Source organism: Ranitomeya variabilis, chromosome 4 (genome assembly GCF_051348905.1).
Source record: "Ranitomeya variabilis isolate aRanVar5 chromosome 4, aRanVar5.hap1, whole genome shotgun sequence".
In the NCBI taxonomy this organism is placed as follows: domain Eukaryota; kingdom Metazoa; phylum Chordata; class Amphibia; order Anura; family Dendrobatidae; genus Ranitomeya; species Ranitomeya variabilis.
Window position 1 is genome coordinate 550,096,520 of NC_135235.1, and position 23,831 is coordinate 550,120,350.

Below are 23,831 nucleotides of genomic sequence, written 5' to 3' on the forward strand. Positions count from 1 at the left end.
GCCGTATATTACGGATCAGTAAAATACGGCTGATAGGAGCTGGGCCATAGAGAATCATTGGGCCGTGTGTTATGCGTATTTTACGGGTGTATTTTCTGTGCTCATACGTCCATAAAACCCACCAGTGTGAGGCCGGCCTTAGGCCACGTTCACACGGTCAGTATTTTACTTCACTATAAAGAACCCCGATGTCTTGATCCTATCAAAATAAGACCCTGGTGGCCCTATCTAGACTTGCACAAGATCGAGCTTCCTACAGAGCGTTCATCCATCACATCGACAGGACTCGAGATCAAGCTTATGGTAGTTATAATACATTTGTAAGCCAAAACCAGGAGTGGGTGACAAATACAGAAGTGGTGACGTGTTTCTATTATACTTTTCCTCTGATTGTTCCTCTCCAGGATTTAGCTTACAAATACTGAGGCAAACTACTGGATGTGTGGACAAGGCCTTACCCTGGGCACCTTGTATACTGTACACACCACTGTGACTTTGGATACAGACTTTAGGGGTTAAAGATCGTTAGGTGTGTACATAGAAAAAACTACAACCCCCAGTAAGCCATCGCCCCTGTTGTATCGCTCAACTGAATAGCTAGCATTCCCGCAAGGCTTAACGGGATTTGTAGTTTTTCTCAAAGTTCATGAGAGCAGGAAAAGGAGTCCTTCACTACAAGCACCGGCATGCTTTGCGGCCAGCAACCAATAGCTGCTTTCTACCCTCCCCTTCACCCGGCTTTGGATTAAAGATGGCGGATCAGAGTGAGACAGCAGCAGGCGATGGGTTGGGGGATGACGAGAATGGACATGGACATTGCAGCGACTGCGAGAACGAGGAAAAGCATAGCTTCCACCGGGGGTAACGTCCCGACCTAATGCCCCTGCGTTCCCGGTCTTTCGTTCTGGAGTGGCTCTAGTGCACTGTTCGCTGGGTCGTTATATGCCCCGCCTCTACCCCTTGCTGATTGGCTGGTTTGATGGGGATCCCCTGGTGTGATTGGCTGTTGCTGCTGTTTGTCAAGGCTCAAACTGACTATGTGCTAGTAGATGTCATTAATGATATAGGTGAGGCGGAGCTGCTCCGCAGGGAAGGGATTCTGTGCGATCAGCGGAGCTGCCAGGTGGTTGTGTCCCCATTGTGATCCGGGCACAAGGGATCTTATGGGAAGAGTTCTAACCTTCATGTTTCCAGTCATTGTACTATGTGATGATCCACCATGATATAACCAGTATCCACTGAACAGCCCTAAAGGGGACCTCTACTACAGCCACGTTCCGTGGCTCAGTGGTTAGAAGTGGCCGGTGGTCCCCATGATATAGCCCAGTATAGGGGGTAGATCGGCCCCTCTAGAATCGAGATCTGACACATGAAACCTCAGAATTTCTCTTTGTTTTTCCTCTTCTGCTTTTATGCTCATAGTAAAATAAATACAATATTAGCATTTGGACACGTCTTAGATTGGCACAAATCCAACAATACAGAGAAATGTGGGTGTATGCTTTTGTGGGTGAAATACAAGTAGGATTGGTGATATCTGGCCAATGGGACCCCTATCAATACCAAGAACAAGGGCGCCCACTCCTTACTGCCAGCCTCGGGGATGTGGGCACAGGTGAACGTTGGCGGATTGCTGCAATTTATTACACCAGCAACAATCGGGAACGAATGTTCATTTTTTTGACTACATGTATAAGGGCTTTTAGTAATCACTAAAGGCAATTTATCATCACAACTTTACATATAGAATATAACATGGCCGTGTAGGTGGTTGTCCTTTTTTGTAGAGAACTGAAGTGGCAGTCATTAAAAATCAAGGGTACGAACTGTATGCAAATCAGGATGCTAGTGCGCTAGGGGTGTGGTCATGCATTTCCCATTAGTGGATAGACACGCCCTCAGTGCAAGTTCATCCTGATTTGCATATAGCCTTACAAACAAGCTACAGCTGTGGGTGTAATGAGCTTGACTACAGAAGGATAATCACAGTAAGACAGGTGTCATAATCTCTTATGTCCCGTCTGTTATCCCTTTATAAGGTTTCAGTCGCTGACCGCGTACAGTTATCCATGTTAAAGGGAACCTGTCATGTTAGGAATGGTGTCTGATCTGCAGACAGGACGATATAGAGCAGGAAGAGCTGATCAGATTGTTAGACATTTATGTGGGAAAAGTTTCTGTAAAATGTTGCATTTATTCAATGTTATCTGTGTGAATATGAGTCCAGTGGGCGGTCCTACTTGTGATTGACAGTCTGCCCTGTATGACTATGCATGCATAGGTAGCTGTTAGTCACTGGAAGGACCGCCCACTGGACTCCTATGCATACAAACGCCAGGGATTTCAATGAATAAAATACAAGTTATACTAAATTTTTTCCATCAAACCTGTATATCATTCTGCCGTGGTTGATGGGCACACATGAATTAGCCAATTTATGCTCTAAGAACCTTCTTTTTTGTAAGTATATTCTATAGTGCTGCTATGTTCCCTTGTTTGTAAGACATTGTGTAATGAAATCTTATTTAGGCCACATTCAGACATTCGTTTTTCTCACGTACAAGAAAGACGGACCTTGTATAATTTTAATCAGAGCGTGTTCCGAGTGTCATCCATTTTCCCATGCATGAAGAAATTAAAAAACAAAAAACAAAAACAAACAGTTTCTCCACCTTTTCCTGTCTGACAGTCCATGGTGATAATCGGGCTGCAGTCAAATGTCATCAGAGTGCAGGCTGATTTCCTCAGATCCATTGATTTGCATTTCTGTTTTTGATTCAAACCTCGGATCAAAATCAAATGTGTCCAAGGTTTAACAGGTTGCGAAAAATCACAGACATGTGAATGGTCCCATAGACTGTCACAGGTAGGAGTGCGATCCATGAAAAACACGGCTGGCACTCGTGCACGACAAGTGGATGTCTGAATGAGGCCTAATTGTTTTTGCTATATATTTTTGTGGGAAAGCTGCGTAACAAACCAGTAGAAAATAATGTACATCTTTTGCGGTTTGGTAGGCCAGCTTGACATTGCGGAGCCTTACAAAACTGATTATCACACAACTTTTTCAGCAACGGGTAAATGTCATGAGATAAAATGGGGCAATGGTGAAAATGATGGGTGACTAGGGAAGAGAAAAGATGGTTGCTATGGATAATGGCTCCTAGGCCTGAGAAAATAGGGGACAGAATAGAAATGATGCTTTGCTAAGGGAGGCATAACATGGAGCCATTATCTATAGCAACCAAAGTCTGAGAAAAGGGTAGGGAAGGAATAAAATGATGCGTTGCTAAGACGTATAATATGAAGCCACTATCCATAGCAACCAAGGTGTGAGGAAAAGCGGAGGCGAATAAGATGGCGGGTTTCTCGGGGAGGGTTTTATCTCTAGCATCAAAGCCTGAGGCAAAAGGTGAACGGAGAAAACAATGGGTTAGTAGGTGAGGCATAACATGATTGGAATAAGAGACCATGATGAGATTTATTTGGTAGATGATCCTTGGTTGTTAAAGGGATATTCCCACAAACAAAAGTTGATTTTAATCAATAGATCTTGGAATAATAATAATTTCCACAATTGAATGTGTTTAAAAATAATGTTCCTGTGCTGAGATAATCTTATAAATGTGCCCCTACTGTGTAATGGCCGTGTCTGACCGTGCAGGAACATGGTCTGATCATACTGCAGCTCCTGGACGGGGAGCTAATGAGTATACTGACATTAGAGCATGGGATCACAGCTGATTCTTTCTGTGAGGTAAATCCGTTCCCTGCCTGTTTTTAAGCAGTGTTTTACCTCACAGAAACAATCGGCTGCTGTCCTGTCTGTATACTGTTTTGCGTCCAGGAGCTGTGGTATGATCAGACCATGTCCCTGTACGGTCAGACACAGCCATTACACAGTACACAGCAGGGGCACATTTATAAGATTATCTCGGCACAGGGACATTTTATTTAAACACATCCAATTGTGGAAATAATTATTATTCTAAGATCTAGTGATTTAAAATGAACTTTTGTTCCTTGGAAAACCCCTTTTAAATCTTATTGATATTATATAGCGGTATTGATAGATGCCCACGGATGGCACACTAGGTTTTAGTAAACTCTTAGGCGCTGCCATTTTCATGGTCCCCTCATGTTGCGTTTCTCCCTCTCCTGTGGTAGTTGCTGTCAGTGAATGGCTTCTCCTCCCCCACTCATGTGGAGGCCGCTGGTGGTTGCAGTATTTTTTTTGTCACTGACGTCCTTGTGACCTGCAGCGTGTTCGGGAGATAATGACACTTCCTGATACTTTGCGAGCGATTTCCAGTGCTTTACTGCTTCCTCTCATCACTTTTTCAAAATCTTGTGACTAGAGTGGTTCGGGCTTGTAGCCTTTTCTAATTTCGCCTTTTTCTATTTATTATTGCCCTTAAAATTAATCGGCAGCCACCCCTATCTCCAAAATATAACACAATCGAAAGCCAAATTAATGTACCTGTGATCAATTGTTTGACTGGCCCTCCCTCCCCCAACATTTTAAACATATGGCCCTGACCCAAACAGCTGACCCTCTCCGTGTCTCTGGCACCATCTCGCTGTGCATCTGTCACATGAAATGGGACTTTTAATAGGGCTCCATTCCACATCGCCGGCTCAGGGACTCTAATAGGATTAGCAGGTATGTCTGTGCCAGCCGTGGCTCAGGGCGGTGTCTTCATTACTCGCCTTGGCATCAGCCCAGTGATCATGGAGTTTATTTTATGATTCCCTGTGGATCTAGATTTGTTTTTGGGTGTTTTTGTGTTCCAGATTTTAATCCTCCTAAAATAAGTTTCTTGTTATTACTGGGATACCTGAGCACCAGCTGATCAGTCTGAGTCTCACTGTATGGAGGAAACTTCATCGACTAATTTTTGGAAGATTATATGACAATCTAATGTCTGATTGGGCATGTTAAATTTCAACATGCTTGATCCTTTAATTTTACCCCATAAGTGACGATAAGACACCAGCTGTTTCCCCTCTCCCTATTGAAAATGCATGTATCCTCGGCCAAAACGGAAAAAAATATATATATATCTGTTATTAATGCCCTTGATAGATGTATATAGATACGGTAGATGTAGCAAGGGCATGAAGAACAGCTGCCTAGCTATTAATTGCATATGTTTAGTGAATTAAACATCAAATGTTTGTGATTGATTTCTTTTTTTTACTGTTATCTTCTAGGGAGGGCGATGACACTGGAGTAAAAAAAAAGAAGAAACAGAAACGCAAGAAAGATAAGGGAGGAGATAAGTTGGATGCTGATGCTCCGGTGAGAATATTGGGATTATATTTTCCTGTGCCTTGGTTTCAACCATGTAGATCGGTGTTACAGTAGTTGTCCCCTTTATGAGGAAGATACTGGTGCTTCCGTTGCTATTATTGGTGTAAAATATATCTTTTTGACCTACTGATATCTAGTATGTAAAGAGCCAACTCTTTACAGTTGCAGTGCTGGGGAGTGACGTCGGTGTCAATTTCTGTGGACTTCTAAAATGTATAATAAATTGGGTACAGTAGTACAATGCAGGATGTGCTGTAAATGTTTTCATAATAATTTGGGAAAGTTATGAAATGTCGTATAAATGTCAGTTCTGTTCCTGATCCAAGGATCTCGGCTTTTAGTTGTGATGAATCTGTGCTGCACTTTATGTACATGCTCAGTAGTGACCAGTGCTGTGGGGTCGGAGTCAGGAGTGGGGGAAATTGAGGAGTCGGAGGTTTGGCTTACCGACTCCACAGCCTTGGTTTTCGGCGGTGCTGTAAGGTGCAAAATTAAGGGAAGACTGATGAAAGTCTCTAGTCTATTGCAAATGGGTGAAAATGCAAACAAGAATAGATTTCCCCATATATTAATATGCACATAGCCCCTTCAGATAAGCAGAGGACGGGACCTCTGGTGCCACCTGTTGCTGTATTGATGTTTTCAGCTGCCTGCTTCAAGTTAGTGTTGGGCTTCATTTTGTTAACTTGTTTTGTTTTTGTATGTTGGTTTGTTTGTTTGTTTTGTTGTTTTTTTTTTTTTATTCTAACTTTTTATTAAGGTGACCACTCTTCCTGCTGAGAAGATCCAAGAGATCCAAAAGGCCATTGAGTTATTTTCTGTGGGTCAGGGGCCAGCCAAAACCATGGAAGAGGCTAGCAAAAGAAGCTACCAGTTTTGGGACACACAACCTGTACCCAAGCTAGGTGAGAAACCTGAATGATCCCTGTAGGACTCGCGTGCATTATACATCTCGGGTCCGCTCTCCTCCTACTATTTTGTAATGGTCATGTTTTCCACAGGAGACGTGGTGAATTCACATGGCCCCATTGAGCCAGACAAAGACCACATCCGCCAGGAGCCATACAGTCTTCCCCATGGCTTCACCTGGGACGCTCTAGATTTAGGTGATAGGGCAGTGGTAAGTACATCTGCACCGTCTCCACCCCAGCTGCATAACGGTGGGTCTACACCACCCAACTTGCAGCCTTAAACAACCACATATCGGTAAAATGTTACCCAATGACTATAGTTTGGTCTTTTTATGCAGGCAGACCGCGCTTAACGATACACACAGTATTTGATCGTTTGGTGCGCATAGGCTGCCATTGTTGTCGCCAGCGCAAGTCCTGTTGGCACAGGACTATGCACTAACAAGATTGATTCTCTTTTGTGTTGCACAAAAGATAATTTCACCCAATGAACAGGTGTTTTTTTTTTTTTTTTCCATTGGATGATCAGCAACTTGTTTAGACTGCTGATTACCACTTGATAATCTTGCGTTGTAAATGGCTGTTAAACAACCACAAATCCACCATCACTTAGTAGCTTGCACCTCCATTTGCATAGAAAAATTAATATGATGATTCTGTGCACATAGAACATCATGTTCTTGTCTGAACATGTCCTATTTACACAGGACAATGTGCTGCCGAGAACGAGGATTTTTAAACAAGCGTACAAATACTTTCACCCAACAAACAAGCATTTTGCTCGCTTGTCGGGTGATTGCTGCTTGTTTAGACATGCTAATAATAAGGAAACGTGTGTGTGATTATCAGGAAATATAAATGCCTAGTTATTACAAGTGATCCAGCCGGACTGACTAAACTAGCGAAAAAAATGTTAAACCGAATCAACTCCAACAGATCTGCACAGGTCTGCAGATCAGCCACATTCCACCAGTCCTGCTATAAAGGTGTAATATTAACTGGCAATTGCTAAAAAATTCCAGCATGACAGATCACATTTTTACGCATTGGCATAAATGAATGTACCCCTATATCCATACTGGGCTCCACACGTGGGATACCCCTGAGTTACCATGGCACCATCGCAGCTATCTTGGTACTTCTGTGAAGCCCAACCCGTCAATTACAATAGATATTGCAGTATATAAAACAAGCCATGAAAGGGTCACAGGTTCAAGTCCCCTAGGGGGACTAAAAAATGAAAATCAATTTAGAAAATGGAAAAATTCCAATCAACCCCCTTTCCTAGTTTCAAAATAAACATATTTGTGATCTCTGCTTTTGTAAAAAATCTATCAAAATATAAATTGCCATACATTCCACCTTACTATAAAATTCACAAAGAAAGCAGGGGGAAAAAATGTTGATTTCAGTCACTGCACCCATCTTAAATAATTACAACAAAAAGCGATCCAAATATTGGATGTACCAGAAATTGTTACCAATACATACACCAGCTCGAAATGCAGAAAAACAAGTCCTTGTGTAGCTAAAAAGTTACAAGTCTTGGAAATCGGCCTTAAGCCATCTTTTCTGCGGCTCTTCATTGGTGAATGCAGGGAACCCTTGGGTGTATGATGCTCCTGTCCTGTGTCTGCCTCCTGCTAGACGCTAATCTAAACTGTTGGCACAAAGCTATTAGGCAGCGTAGCCGACCCATGGTTTGCCAAATACCCCCCCAATGAAGGCTACGAGAAAGGGATTTTACAGAAAGTCCCCCAAAATTATCTTTTTACTTTTGGTTATTTTTCTTTCTTTGGTATCACTGTAACCGTACAGAAGTATCATTGCTTCATAAGTTGTGAGGTAGAATATTCCAGATCACAGTAATAGTATTCATGCTACAGAAACCTTGTCCACTATGGAGGTTAAACCTTTTTTTTTTTTTCTTCCCTTCTTGTATTTTGAGGGTCTTCTACCTGAACTAAATTTTGACCATATACTTTCTGTGGGTTCCCCTGAAACATCTCTGTCCAAGACTAACTATTATTTTAAATGTTTCTCATAACTATGATCCTTCATGCCCCTTATTGGTTTTGTGGCCCTTCCTTGTATTTTTTCCACCTCCTTTTTGTGATCTGGTGCCCAGAACTGAACTGCATATTACAGATGGGGTCGCGCTAACTCTTTGGTGGTAGTATTACGTCACTGTCCCGCGAGTCCATGCCTCTTTTAATACCAATATCCTTCTGGCCTTAGCAGCTGATTATTGGCGATGTAGTCTGTGCTTTATAAGTACACCCAGATCCTTCTCTACAAGTGACTCTCCTAGTTGTACTAGAACATATGGTCCCCACATATTGGTAATGCCATGTGTGTTACTTGTACAAGGAACATCTTCCATTTACTCCACTTTACTGTAGCGTATTGTTTTCTGAAAAACCACTAATAATTCCGTCTTCTACATCCTTAATATATTCAATAATAGCGGACCCAGCACTTTACACCACTTATAACCGGAGGCTATTCAAAGTAGCAGTCGTTCCCCACATTCATCCCACTTGGATTTTTTTCCTGCATATATTATTGTAAAATGAATGGTGTTAGTGCAAACTGCAACTCATCGCGCAAAAAAACAAGCCCTCGTGCGGCTGTGTCTGTAGATAGATAAAAATGTTATAGCTTTTGGAAGAAGGAGATGAAATACAAAAGCACAAAAATAAAAAATCACCCTGTCCTTAAAGGGAATCTGTCAGCAGGTTTTCGCTATGTAATCTGAACACAGCAGGAGATGGAGGATGAAAGACAGAATTCAGGGATATGTCACTTGCCAAAGTGTGTGCTGGTGTTTACGAGCTGAAGGTTCTATCCCTAAGAGATTAACGTTGCTGGGCTATATTAGTCCAGCAATGTCCCCTCCTGTGATAAGCAGCTCCCTGTCTATGGATTCTATACATACAAATCCTGATGTGGGCGGGGTTAGCTTTCTCAGCTCCGCTTTATTCTAAATCTAAAAGCTCTGATTGTGTGAGAACGGCTGCAGCCAGTAATATAAGTGATACATCGTTGGATTCAGCTTCTCGTTGCCTACATTACATTGCTCCCAGATGAGGTAACCAAACCTGCTGACGGATTCCCTTTAAGGAGTTAACAGCGGCAATAACAATAATTTGCAAATGATTGTCAGCAGTTGTGTAGAGGCAGCACAGGGGGACTATACTACGTGTCCTGTGCACCCATTGTGACTGGTTACTACTTGGCACCCACAGTTAAAAGAACTGTACACTCTGCTGAATGAGAACTACGTGGAGGATGACGATAACATGTTCCGATTTGACTACTCACCGGAGTTCCTGCTGTGGTGAGTTGTAGTTGTTCCCCTCCTGCATCTTCATCACTATCTCTTCTCCTTATATTGAAAATTATTTGTGTGATTTCTGTCTGGCAGGGCACTGAGACCTCCTGGCTGGCTGCCACAGTGGCATTGTGGAGTGAGAGTTATCTCTAGCAAAAAACTAGTGGGATTTATCAGTGCCATCCCAGCTACCATGAAAATCTATGACCTGTAAGTACCTGCAGATTAACGCCTGAATGACTGAGCTTGTGTCGCGCTTCATTCCAGAATGAGAGCTGGTATTACAGGGGTTCTCATATGACCATCAACAATCCCTGTAGGGGTCTGTAAGGGGTAACATTTCTTGTGGAGAGTGACAAGCTGTGCCTGGCATGTCATAGTGAGGAGACTTATAAGCCATGCAATGCTCCCCTGGTAAATTAAATATGCAAATTGTCTCATCAGAGAGGAAGAGGACTAGAACGTGAGTGCCAACTATTGGAAGCACCGATCCTAAGAGTCAATATTAACTTTTTAACAAGTCTTGCAATACGATTTGGGATAAAAAGCAAAACCAGAATCTCGGTTTGCAGACACGGTGCTTCAGGGTGTTGCCCCTCATCAGTGCAAAGTATGAGATCTGATTTGGCTAGGTGAGAGGCAAACTTTGGCGTGGCATTAGTCATTTAACAGTTACCATGATAATTGGATTACTCTATCTGACCACTGAATTTAACCCCTTCATGACCCAGCCTATTTTGGCCTTAATGACCTTGCCATTTTTTGCAATTCTGACCAGTGTCCCTTTATGAGGTAATAACTCAGGAACGCTTCAACGGATCCTTGCGGTTCTGAGATTATTTTTTCGTGACATATTGGGCTTCATGTTAGTGGTAAATTTAGGTCGATAATTTCTGAGTTTATTTGTGAAAAAAACGGAAATTTGGCGAAAAATTTGAAAATTTTGCAATTTTCACATTTTGAATTTTTATTCTGTTAAACCAGAGAGTTATGTGACACAAAATAGTTAATAAATAACATTTCCCACATGTCTACTTTACATCAGCACAATTTTGGAAACAAATTTTTTTTTTTTGCTAGGAAGTTATAAGGGTTAAAATTTGACCAGTGATTTCTCATTTTTACAACAAAATTTACAAAACCATTTTTTTTAGGGACCACCTCACATTTGAAGTCAGTTTGAGGGTTCTATATGGCTGAAAATACCCAAAAGTGACACCATTCTAAAAACTGCACCCCTCAAGGTGCTCAAAACCACATTCAAGAAGTTTATTAACCCTTCAGGTGTTTCACAGCAGCAGAAGCAACATGGAGGGGAAAAATTAACATTTAACTTTTTAGTCACAAAAATGATCTTTTCGCAACAATTTTTTTATTTTCCCAAGGGTAAAAGGAGAAATTGGACCACGAATGTTGTTGTCCAATTTGTCCTGAGTACGCTGATACCTCATATGTGGGGGTAAACCACTGTTTGGGCGCACGGCAGGGCTCGGAAGGGAAGGAGCGCCATTTGACTTTTTGAATGAAAAATTGGCTCCAATCTTTAGCGGACACCATGTCGCGTTTGGAGAGCCCCCGTGTGCCTAAACATTAGAGCTCCCCCACAAGTGACCCCATTTTGGAAACTAGACCCCCCAAGGAACTTATCTAGAAGCATAGTGAGCACTTTAAACCCCCAGGTGCTTCACAAATTAATCCGTAAAAATGAAAAAGTACTTTTTTTTTCACACAAAATTTCTTTTAGCCTTAATTTTTTCATTTTCACATGGGCAACAGGATAAAATGGATCCTAAAATTGGTTGGGCAATTTCTCCTGAGTACGCCAATACCTCATATGTGGGGGTAAACTACTGTTTGGGCACATGGTAAGGCTCGGAAGGGAAGGAGCGCCATTTGACTTTTTGAATGAAAAATTATCTCCATAGTTAGCGGACACCATGTCAGGTTTGGAGAGGCCCTGTGTGCCTAAACATTGGAGCTCCTGCACAAGTGACCCCATTTTGGAAACTAGACCCCCCAAGAAACTAATCTAGACGCATAGTGAGCACTTAAAACCCCCAGGTGCTTCACAGAAGTTTATAACGCAGAGCCATGAAAATAAAAAAATTATTTTTCTTTCCTCAAAAATGAATTTTAGCCCGGAGTTTTTTATTTTCCCAAGGATAATAGGAGAAATTGGACCCCAAATGTTGTTGTCCAGTTTGTCCTGAGTACGATGATACCCCATATGTGGGGGTAAACCACTGTTTGGGCGCACGGCAGGGCTCGGAAGGGAAGGCACGCCATTTGGCTTTTTGAATGGAAAATTAGCTCCAATCATTAGCGGACACCATGTCGCGTTTGGAGAGCCCCTGTGTGCCTAAACATTGGAGCTCCCGCACAAGTGACCCCATTTTGGAAACTAGACCTCCCAAGGAACTAATCTAGATGTGTGGTGAGCACTTTGAACCCCCAAGTGCTTCACAGAAGTTTATAACGCAGAGCCATGAAAATAAAAAATTATTTTTCTTTCCTCAAAAATGATTTTTTAACCCACAATTTTTTATTTTCCCAAGGGTAACAGGAGAAATTGGACCCCAAAAGTTGTTGTGCAGTTTCTCCTGAGTACGCTGATACCCCATATGTGGGGGTAAACCACTGTTTGGGCACATGCCGGGGCTCGGAAGGGAAGTAGTGACGATTTGGAATGCAGACTTTGATGGAATGGTCTGCGGGAATCATGTTACGTTTGCAGAGCCCCTGATGTGCCTAAACAGTAGAAACCCCCCTAAGTGACCCCATATTGGAAACTAGACCCCCCAAAGAACTTATCTAGATGTGTGGTGAGCACGTTCAACCCCCAAGTGCTTCACAGAAGTTTACAACGCAGAGCCGTGAAAATTAAAAATCATTTTTCTGTCCTCAAAAAAGATGTTTTAGCAAGCAATTTTTTTTCACAAGGGTAGCAGGAGAAATTGGACCCCAATATTTGTTGCCCAGTTTGTTGTGAGTATGCTGGTACCCCATATGTGGGGGTAAACCACTGTTTGGGCGCACGTCAGGGCTTGGAAGGGAAGTAGTGACATTTGAAATGCAGACTTTGATGGAATGGTCTGCGGGCGTCACGTTGCATTTGCAGAGCCCCTGATGTGCCTAAACAGTAGAAACACCCCATAAGTGACCCCATTTTGGAAACTAGACCCCAAAAGGATCTTATCTAGATGTGTGGTGAGCACTTTCAACCCCCAAGTGCTTCACATAAGTTTATAACGTAGAGCCATGAAAATAAAAAATAATTGTTCTTTCCTCAAAAATTATGTTCTAGCAAGTAATTTTTTATTTTTGCAAGGGTAACAGGAGAAATTGGACCCCAACAGTTGTTGCCCAGTTTGTCCTGAGTACGCTGGTATCCCATATGTGGGGGTAAACCACTGTTTGGGCGCACGTCGGGGCTTGGAAGGGAGGGCGCACCATTTGACTTTTTGAACGCAAGATTGGCTGGAATCAATGGTGGCGCCATGTTGCGTTTGGAGACCCCTGATGTGCCTAAACAGTGGAAACCCCTAAATTCTAACTTCAACACTAACCCCAACACACCCCTAACCCTAATCCCAACTGTAGCCATAACCCTAATCACAACCCTAACCCCAACACACCCCTAACCACAACCCTAACCCCAACACACCCGTAACCCTAATCCTAACCCTAATCCCAACCCTACCCACAACTGTAACCCCAACACAACCCTAACCCTATCCTTAACCCTAACCACAAGCCTAATCTTAACCCTATTTCCAACCCTAGCCCTAATTCCAACCCTAAGGGTACCGTCTCACATAACGATTTACGATCACGACCAGCGATACGACCTGGCCGTGATCGTTGGAAAGTCGTTGTGTGGTCGCTGGGGAGCTGTCACACAGACCGCTCTCCAGCGACCAACGATGCCAAGGTCCCGGGTAACCAGGGTAAACATCGGGTTACTAAGCGCAGGGCCGCGCATAGTAACCCGATGTTTACCGTGGTTACCAGCGTAAAAGTAAAAAAAAACAAAACCTACATACTCACATTTCGGTGTCCTTCAGGTCCCTTGCCGTCTGCTTCCCGCTCTGACTGAGTGCCGCCGTACAGTGAGAGCAGAGCGCAGCGGTGATGTCACTGCTGTGCTGTGCTCTCACTTTCCGGCCGGCAGACAGTCAGAGCGGGAAGCAGACGGCAAGGGACCTGAAGGACACCGAAACGTGAGTATGTACGTTTTTTTTTTTTTTACTTTTACGCTGGTAACCACGGTAAATATCGGGTTACTAAGCGTGGCCCTGCGCTTAGTAACCCGATGTTTACCCTGGTTACAAGCGAACGCATCGCTGGATCGCTGTCACAACGATCCAGCGATGACAGCGGGAGATCCAGCGACGAAAGAAAGTTCCAAACGATCTGCTACGACGTACGATTCTCAGCAGGGTCCCTGATCGCTGCTGCGTGTCAGACACAGCGATATCGTATGGATATCGCTGGAACGTCACGGATCGTACCGTCGTAGCGATCAAAGTGCCACTGTGAGACGGTACCCTAACTCTAATTCCAACCCTAACCCTAAGGCTATGTGCCCACGTTGCGGATTCGTGTGAGATTTTTCCGCACAATTTTTTAAAAATCTGCAGCTAAAAGGCACTGCGTTTTACCTGCAGATTTACAGCAGATTTCCAGTGTTTTTTTGTGCGGATTTCACCTGCGGATTCCTATTGAGGAACAGGTGTAAAACGCTGCGGAATCCGCACAAAAAATTGACATGCTGCAGAAAATACAACGCAGCGTTTCTGCACGGAATTTTCCGCACCATGGGCACAGTGGATTTGGTTTTCCATAGGGGTGTACATGGTACTGTAAACCTGATGGAAAACTGCAACGAATTCGCAGCGGCCAATCCGCTGCGGATCCGCAGCCAAATCCGCTGCGGATCCGCGGCCAATCCGCTGCGGATCCGCGGCCAATCCGCTGCGGATCCGCAGCCAAATCCGCACATGCCATAACCCTAACCCTACCCCTACCCGTAACCCTAGTTCTAACCCTAACCCTAGTTCTAACCCTAACCCTAGTGGAAAACGAAAAAAAAAATAAAAAATATTTTCTTTATTTTATTATTGTCCCTACCTATGGGGGTGATAAAGGGGGGGAGGGGTATTTATTATTTTTTTTTATTTTGATCGCTGTGATAGAACCTACCACAGCGATCAAAATGTACTTGTAAGGAATCTGCCGGCTGGCAGATTCGGCGGGCGCACTGAGCATGCGCCCGCCATTTTCCAAGATGGCGGCGCCCAGCGAGGAGACGTACGGACACCGGGAGGATCGGTAAGTATGAAGGGGTGGTGGGGGGGTGGATTGGAGCACAGGGGGGGTGATCGGACCACAGGGGGGGTTTATTCAAACAAGGAGGGAGCGGGCAGGCGGACGGAGGGGACCGGACCCCATAACAGAGCACTGGGGGGGCGATCGGTGGGTGTGGGGGGGGGGGGACATATTAGGTTTTCCAGCCATGGCCGATGTTATTGCAGCATCGGCCATGGCTGGATTGTAATATTTCACCAGTTTTTTAGGTGAAATATTACAAATCGCTCTGATTGGCAGTTTCACTTTCAACAGCCAATCAGAGCGATCGTAGCCACGGGGGGGTGAAGCCACCCCCCCTGGGCTGAAGCACCACTCCCCCTGTCTCTGCAGATCGGGTAAAATGGGAGTTAACCCCTTCACCCGATCTGCAGGGACGCGATCCCTCCATGACGCATATGCTGCGTCATAGGTCGCATTGGCACCGACTTTCATGACGCAGCGTATGCGTCAAAGGTCGTGAAGGGGTTAATTTCCTGCCATTTATTTTCTGACCATGTCGCTTAAGAGGTTGGTAACGACTTGGACAACCCCTTCTTAAATTTCCTCCTGCACAGCACCATCCTAGCAATGCCGACACTCGCGCAGACCAGCCACAGCTTTCCTGTTTCCTCAGAGCAGATGTCCGCTCTGCCACAATATTGGTGAGCAGGAGCCCTTCAGCCACCACAGATTGGCTGCAGCACTCGCATGACATAATAATGTCACGCCAGCACTGGGAGACTCTGCTCCTGTATCGCTAGAATGGAACTGGTGCTGAGGGGAGTATGAGCTTTTCTCATGTTTTCCCTGGAGGACCCTGGCTTTTCAGAAGGGATTGTCAAAGTTGTGGACAAACCTTTTAAGGATGTCAAATGTGAGTGATCGATTTTTTTTATTTTTTTTCCTTTTATAAAGAAGAAAAGTGCTCCTAGTGCAGGTGGACCATAGGTTGTGTTGTGAAACTTGAGCTGTCACACTCGCCTGTTTATCGTTGTGCAAGCCAGGTACAACGCTGATGAAAACACGAGAAGTCTCCATTGTAGGCTGCATCCGGCCGGCCTAGGGTCTAAGGAATGAGAATGTAATCAGAAAAATCAGGGTCTACTGAGCACTGCCAGGGAGACGAGCATCCGAAAGGTAAGTAAAAACGTTATTTGACACACTGCACGGTTCAGAGCCGAAGAGGCTCCTTCATCAGGTGCATGTGAACCGAGTAGTGTGTTAAATGAAGTTGTTACTTGCCTTTTGGATCCTCGTCTCCCTGGCAGAGCCCAGTAGGCCGTGTTTTTTCCCCGATTACAAACTCGCATGTTTTTGTATTACATTTTATATATTGTTTATCCAGCATATATTTCTTACACGTCAAGATCATTAGATTTTATTAAATATTTTCCTTCCATTTCAAACCAGAACCAAGAAAATGGTCGAGATCAATTTCCTTTGTGTTCACAAAAAGTTGCGTTCTAAGAGAGTGGCTCCAGTTCTGATCCGTGAGATCACCCGTCGAGTCCACATGGAGGGGATCTTCCAAGCAGTGTACACAGCAGGGGTAGTTCTACCCAAGCCAGTAGGCACATGCAGGTATGTCTAGTAAGGTTTTCTACTTGGCCACTACAATGTTAAGGGGATGATTAACATTAGAGCCCTATCCATAAAACAGATCACCAATATCAGATCGATAGGAGTCCAACTCCGACACCCTTACCAATCAGCTGAGCGATAGCAATTGTGGTGCCCAGAACTGGTTCAGCTATGTGTATTGTCTAGAAGTAGTACAGAACCCCTTAGTAAAGTACTATTTAGGGCCCATAACGCCACACCAAGTTTTCGCGTGCCATGGTCCCTGTAATTGGGTAATCCCTCAGGTTCTAGGAGTCAGACCTTCATCAATCTGATATTGATGACCTATTCTTCTGATGGTTCTCAAGCATTAATGTTCCAACATGCCAAAACTTAATCTGTATTCTGCCTTGTGATGGGCCTAAGGTAGCATATAATGATGTTTCAGTGCCTGTTTTATGCACCACCCTCGGGGTCTTCACTAGCCTTCACATTTAATGGAAATGGGCATCACTTTTGGGCGATGAGGATGAATTGGAAAGAACTAGAGGCTGTTTTTGTCAAGTTGCTTGTCTATTGCATACAATGGGAGAACCAATTAGCCATGTTTCTCCCATGAAATTGCATGAATGGATTCACAAACCTCTTCATGTGTTGAACTTGTGATATGATTTCCCCATGCATTCTGCAGACCAACGGAAGGAAGAGGACATGGCTGTCTCTAAAGGGTTGCTTTGCTATAAGGAGTACACGGCAGCTTGTAAAGGGTTAACTGGAGTCTCGCTACGTACTGTAGAGAGCCAGCAGCAGTCAAGTATAGAGAAGCCTGTTAGACTTGTCTATACTGCTGCTTCTAAGCACCACCTCATTTCGCTCTATAATGTATAGGTGTTTGCATACTGCAGTGTCCCTGACTACCATAAAAATGGTCTCGCTCAGCTGTCAAAATAGTGAGACCGTGGAGAGCTTCGACTTCTTCTTCAGTCTTTTTGTTAAAAGGCCAGAGCTTTAATCACTAAATTAATGGGGAAGTGTTTTGATTTCCCTAATTACATTTGGTGCTTTTTTTTTTTAATGAGGGTTTTCCAGGAGATGATGGGTCTTGTTTAATGGGTCTCTGTTCTCTGATCTTCAGGTACTGGCATAGATCGCTAAATCCTCGGAAACTGATAGAGGTCAAATTCTCTCACCTGAGCCGTAACATGACCATGCAGAGGACTATGAAGTTATATCGGCTGCCTGAGGTAAGCAGTGTCTGTCTGAAGAGATCAGGGTAATCACTATACGCACATGACATCCCACAAATCTTCTTATATCCAATATATAGTACTCCACTATTAATATGAGCTGCTCATCAGAGAAAATGGGCTACACCCAAATATTCCTGTGTGTCATGAGATTATGTGAAGCCTTTGGGAGGCCTTAGTACATTGGTTTGCCCATAGTCAATTTTGTGTTCTAAATGTTGTTTGTTCAAAGGCTCCTAAAACGGCCGGTCTGAAGCCTATGGAAATCCATCATATCCCAGCCGTTCACAAGCTTCTAACCAGATACCTATCCCAGTTCAATCTGGCTCCAGTTATGGATGAAGAGGAGGTTCGGCACTGGCTGCTTCCACAGGAGAACATCATAGACACCTTCATTGTGGAGGTAAAGTGGACATACTGCACCCATCTCCTGACTGGGTGGGATGCTCACCATCTAATGACCAATGTGATTTCTATCTGTAGACACCAGAAGGAGACATCACTGACATCCTGAGCTTCTACACATTGCCCTCAACCATCATGAATCATCCTACACACAAGAGCCTGAAAGCTGCATACTCCTTCTACAACGTCCACACCAAGGCGCCTCTAGTTGATCTAATGAATGATGCTCTCATATTGGCGAAGTCTGTGAGTTATGGCGGTGTGAAAATCATGCGGGCTTAGGAGGAGGGGAGTCTGTAGTGACCTCTCTAAGCAGAACGTAATGCAGTTCTCATCTCTACTTATTTGCAGAAAGGATTTGATGTTTTCAACGCCCTGGATCTTATGGAGAACAAAACTTTCCTTGAGAAACTGAAATTTGGGATTGGAGATGGGAACCTTCAGTATTACCTGTATAATTGGAAGTGTCCCAGCATGGGCCCTGAGAAGGTACGGTAATATTAACCACAGTGTGTGCACACTATGGGATGTTTGACCTTGTGAAGCCTTTTCAGCAAGGAAGTTATGATTGAACTTTTTCTGTCTTTCATTCTTAGGTCGGTCTGGTTTTACAGTAATTGCTCTCATCCCTTACATCTGAAGGGAACAGGGTGTATACTGGGCCGCCAGCTGCTCATCATGCCAGAGGTTGGACACCCGAGAGAGCAGCCCCAAGAAGGAGCGCAGGATTTGTGGGCGCTGCTCTTGAGCACATCATGCTGATGTAACGTGGGAGGGAGGCTTCGGGTTCATGGAAGTGCTGTGCAGGCAGCTTCCTCTAGCCTGGCTTTGACTTAAGGATATTTCAGGGTTTTCTCTTCTCCCTTCCCATGGCTGTGAATATACAATTGCGACCACTCTTCCCTTTCTGCTGCCATTCGGATTGAATCGGAGTTGTGGCTAAATATTAAAGTATATATTATATATATCTGTTACTTGATGCTTCCTTTTTTTGTTGTGGTTTTCTTAAGGTTAAAAGTACTGTAATCGCTCACATCTGGGGAGAATGGTCCGATTTTTACTTAAACGGAGACGGATATGTAAATGTGGTGTAAAGCCGGATTCACACATCTGTTTTTGTCTACGAGTCTTTGGATTTGGGCAAAGAGACCCATGCTGGTCCGCATTCAAACCACGATGGGGTGTGTGCAAAAGTTGATGTTTTATCATGGTTTTTTTTTCTGCTCAGATATGTCACAAAACCTGAAGAATTTCTTAGTACCAGCTAAGTGATGGTCTCATGCACGCGTTGCTTATTTTTTTCCTTGCAGATTTAAATCTGCAGCACTAGTCTTTCGCAGCAGATCTACTAAAAGAAGTGACATGCTCCTTTTTTGAATCTGCTGCATTTTCCGTGCAGATTTTTCCACACCATTCGCACAGCATTTTCTTTTTTTCTTGACATTAATTTACATTGTACTGTAAATCACTTGCGTATCTGCAGCGTTTCTGTGCAGAAAAAAATTGCTGCAGATCCGCAGGAAATCTGCAGCGTGTGCACATACCCTTTCAGTGTTTTTCCTGCAGATTTCCCCATACTAATACATGGGAAAAATGCATGCAAAAAAAGTGTCAAAACAATTTTATACTGCGTTTTTCCTGCCAACACATCATTTGCAGCAGTTTTTTTTTTTTTTTTCTGCATGTGCACACACTTTTAGGCTGCGTTCACATGCTCATGTACTCAAGCGGTTCTCCTGAACTCAACAACCTCGTGGCCAAATATGTCAAGGGTTAACCAGTCTTCCAGGGCGTGCTGGGAGTTGTGGTTTCACAACAGCTGCATGTTCCAGACGCTACAAATCCCCATCATTTACTCAGTGACAAGTGATCAGCTACACATTAATATTTATTAGACGGTAGCACTGATCATGGAATACATACTGCTCATCATGGGAGTGCGGTGTACATAGCTCCAAAGAGTAACAAATGCAGTAAAGTATTTGTGATATTTTTTTGCTCTAAATGCTAACTAGCGCCCCCTTCTGCCTAATGGAAGGCACAAAAATGACATAATAATGGAGATGTTTAGCAGTTAAAGTAAGAGAATGTGTTACCGCTCACCACTCGCACTCCTCTGTGGATAAAAAATGTATACTGTGGAAATATTTCTTAAAATATGAGAACATGCACAATATGTGCAAATATAATGGCCAGTTCTCATACCAGGACTCCAGCATGTTGCAGTTCTTGAAATGTTTGTCGGTATAAAACATGGAGAAATTTCCATAGTCACGTGACTTATCGAAAATGCTATATGATCTCACTCCTGCATACACTGTGTATTCCCCATGTACATAGGCTGCCTCTTATGGCCCCTGGTTAGAGAATCTTGTACCCTGCATCCATTCTATTTATTGGAGGTATCGCTGGTGTAGGAATGTCTTGGGATCCCACTAGGGTGAAGGCACAGGGTCTGCACCAAACACGGGCTGCAGATAGTAAATATGGCACCTGATTTCTTTAAGAAGCTGAAAACAGAACAGCAACCACTAATAGCGATATTAGGAGGGTCCAAACTCAATCCCCCGCCCAGGTTTAATTGGAGATGGTCCATTGTCCAGCTGCTCAGGGGTCTTCTATGTGTACATGTATGAAGAGGGTAGCTGGGGATAGGGAGGCTCCATCTTTGGAAAATAGGTGAACATGACGGTAACCTGTGATTGAGAGGAAAGAAAAAATCATGAATCTTTTATTAGCATGCTGGACTGTTACATATAACGCTGTCACTTATGATTATCATCATAAAATATCCATCCTTTGACCCATGGTAGTATGTGTGGCTTTTTTAATATAGATAAAAAACATGATGTACTGCCACCAGTAGAGGGAGCGAGCGAGCTTCCTACCCCATTGTACGCAGTAATATCACTATGCAATGGGCTTGTAAGTGCCCTCTAGTGGCAGCTATAAAATTGAAAAAGGAATGTCAGCAGAATTTTGCCCCCAAACTATTTGAGCATGTAGATCTTTCAAAGACAAGTCCAGCAATACCTTTACAGGGCCAGTCCGATCCTCTGTTACTGAGAAATCAGTGTTTAATAAATATGCAAATGAAGCTGAAGAGTTATGGTAGATCTAAAAGATGTCACTCCAGCTCTATTTCCGGCACTTGCCTCCTGCTTGACTGATGGCTCCTTTGCGTGAAGTCACATAGCACAGAGGCTGTCAGTCATGCAGGTTGAGGCGGCTCTGGGAGGGGAATAGACCTGGAGTGACAGAAGCTTCAGATCTACCATAGCTCTTCAGCCTCATTTGCATATTCAAACGCTGATTTCTCGATAATGGAGGAAAGGACTGATCATGTAAAGGAGGTATTGCTGGACTTATTTAAAGATCTATATGTGCATATAAACAGATTGGGGGTGAAATCCAGCTGTCAGATTCCCTTTAAAGGGATGTTCCCAGAATTAAAATTCAACACCTATCCACAGAGTAGGTGATGGGCGTCTGGTCTTTGGGACTCTCTTACTTCGGTGTGGAGCTGTGCCGCAATACCAGATACAATCCATGGGGGCTTTTTTGGGTTTTGTTTTTTTTTTTTACAAAACTGACCATATATTCCATATTTTGCTCAATAACCCTATTTGTCTGCTTTACTATCCCAGGCCTTTATATGATGCTCCCCTATTACACTATTCTTCCTATTATCCATCTAACCTATTAGACAAAATAGACATTTGTCAGGAGCACTTTCATTACTGCTCCAATACTTGAGACCTTCCCCCATATTTCATACATCAGTTCCTCTGCTGCTTACCTTGCTTCAAGCCGGTGAATGGCAGCGTGAATTGTCCCACAAAGTCATTACTAGACGTTTTGTCATAATCTTCAACCACAAATCTGACGAGAGCCAATTCTGGGCACAGCACCTCCAGCTGTAGTGTCTCGCCCCACATTGGGTTAAACCCTGTTAAGAGTCACATTATTTTGTGTATGTATTTATTCATTTTAAGAGGGTTTTTCGTTAACATGTCTATCATGTTTTATGAAGTAAACAATCAAATTATGAAAAAATGGAAACCATTTTTAAAACCTCAATTTCAGTATTAAACATGAGCGCCATGTGCAGAAATACTCGCCTTGGGGGGGCGTGGCTATGTAGCGAAGGAGAGAGGACGTACATTGAGAGAGCTCCTGAATCCTTATATTATCCGGCACTCAAGACCCTCAAACAAAGCGATATATTCGCTACCGCTGGACCCCCCTGATTACCGGCGACCCTCCTGGACCCTGTGGGGAAACCTCTGTGACCGGGAGGCTCTGGGGACGGAGGACCTCGGAACGGACTCATAGTGAGGAGGCAGCCATTTTCAGTGGAGCGCACTTTGCTGGAAAGCGCGGTGCAGCTCACCGCTAGAGACCGGACTTTGCTCTGACTCCTGGGCGGTTACCGGTGCCTGCGGTAGGTGCCGTGAGTCTGCGGTGTGAAGGGAGCATGGGAGACCTGTGTGGAGACAGTGCCTGTGTGAAGTGGCTGTTACCTTATGAGCGCGCGCTCCAGCAGGTGGAGACGCGGCGCCATCTTCTTTATCTCTGCTGCACTGTATGGGCGAGTGAACAATATCCTGGACATACTGAGGGGACGCGTGGCGTGTGCTCTGAAACATTGAGCCCAGCGCCCCACATATTTTCAATAAGACACACTGCCTATTGGTGCAATTACTTTTGGAGGGCCCCTGGATCCCCCCCTCCTGGCAGCTACCACTGCGGGCACGGTGAGTCCTCCCTGGTGCACAGCACCTTAGTGGAACCCTGAGACTGCCATATTTATAACCTCTCGGTTCACTGCAGACACCACTCTGCCATAGCCCTGCTGTGTCTATACAATTTGTGACTCTGACCTTGTTAATCATGCAACGTTCCAAGGGCTCGGGAGCAGCTGATAAATTAAAAGAATTTGCCAGAGTTGACCCCTCTGATAATACACGAAACCCTTAGAAATAACCCCTCTCCGGTGCAACGTAAAAATCGTCTCTCTGATGGCGCCGAGGGAGGCGAACAGGAAGAATTAACGCTTAAACAAGCGTCTGACCAATTAATGCAAGCTATCTCCCTAACCAGAACGTCCCTCACCGAAAAAATCGAAGATGTACATATTGAGGTGGGGCGCCTCCGTCAAGATATGCAAACTATGAAGGGACGTATTACGGAAATGGAGACGAGGGTATCCCGTGTAGAAAATACCATTTCACCCATGGAAGCCAAGCTGACAAAAGTAGCTGGCTCTATAAATGCCTGGAAGCAAAAAGTCGGATGATCTAGAGGATAGATTGCGTCGGAATAATATTTGTATTATTGGTTTGCCAGAACGTACAGAGGGTCAACAGCCTGAGACATTTTTTGAGGGATGGCTCAAGTCTTCTCTGGGTGATGAATTTTTCCCTTCCCCATGACAGCACCGGTACATGAGATGGTCCCGCCCCCAAGAACAGGAAACCTGCATAGGAGATAAAAGATGGGGGCGGCACCTCTCTCCTCAGTTTGGTTTCCTGTTCTTGCGGGGAACCTGCGGTGCTGCATGGGGAGAGGTCTCCCTTGCTTTGCCGGTCTCTGACCGAGGTCCGCGGTGGGAGCAGCGGTGGCGGCGTGTGCGCGTCGCCTCCATACCTGGAGCTGCAGATGCGTCTTTCCCACTGGGGACTCCCCGGCGTCCGCTCCTGGCCGGAGGC

At 44.3% G+C, this 23,831-nt stretch overlaps 2 protein-coding genes across 4 annotated transcripts in view; one reads left to right on the forward strand and one right to left on the reverse strand.

The window, feature by feature from the left end:
* The first annotated feature begins 704 nt into the window (after nt 1-704).
* On the forward strand, nt 705-19,087 carry NMT1 (N-myristoyltransferase 1). Of its 3 annotated transcripts, none has more exons than XM_077252640.1 (12): nt 705-861; nt 5,215-5,302; nt 6,075-6,219; nt 6,316-6,434; nt 9,474-9,565; nt 9,653-9,769; nt 16,319-16,489; nt 17,604-17,712; nt 17,948-18,118; nt 18,199-18,366; nt 18,472-18,609; nt 18,717-19,087. In XM_077252640.1, the coding sequence occupies exons 1-12, from the start codon at nt 752-754 to the stop codon at nt 18,735-18,737; spliced, it is 1,449 nt and encodes a 482-aa protein (XP_077108755.1). In that variant the 5' UTR covers nt 705-751; the 3' UTR covers nt 18,738-19,087. The 3 variants fall into 3 exon arrangements, with proteins under 3 accessions (XP_077108755.1, XP_077108756.1, XP_077108757.1); XM_077252641.1 differs by having other exon boundaries at nt 6,099-6,219; XM_077252642.1 differs by lacking the exon at nt 705-861 and adding an exon at nt 3,023-3,077.
* A 908-nt stretch (nt 19,088-19,995) lies between these two features.
* Nucleotides 19,996-23,831, reverse strand: part of PLCD3 (phospholipase C delta 3) — a 92,196-nt gene continuing 88,360 nt past the window's right edge. The window contains exons 14-15 of the mRNA XM_077252639.1: nt 21,920-22,069; nt 19,996-20,816 (exon numbers count right to left, since the gene is read on the reverse strand). Of these exons, the coding sequence (XP_077108754.1) occupies nt 20,728-20,816; nt 21,920-22,069 (239 nt within the window). The 3' untranslated portion in view covers nt 19,996-20,727. The remainder of the gene's footprint in view (nt 20,817-21,919; nt 22,070-23,831) is intronic.

Bases quoted from the DNA above. Each gene is read 5' to 3' on its own strand.
- NMT1 (XM_077252640.1), top strand. From the start codon at position 752: ATGGCGGATCAGAGTGAGACAGCAGCAGGCGATGGGTTGGGGGATGAC. The intron at 862-5,214 runs GTAACGTCCCGA...GTTATCTTCTAG, and splicing joins AAGCATAGCTTCCACCGGGG to GGAGGGCGATGACACTGGAG. The intron at 18,610-18,716 runs GTACGGTAATAT...TTTCATTCTTAG, and splicing joins CCAGCATGGGCCCTGAGAAG to GTCGGTCTGGTTTTACAGTA.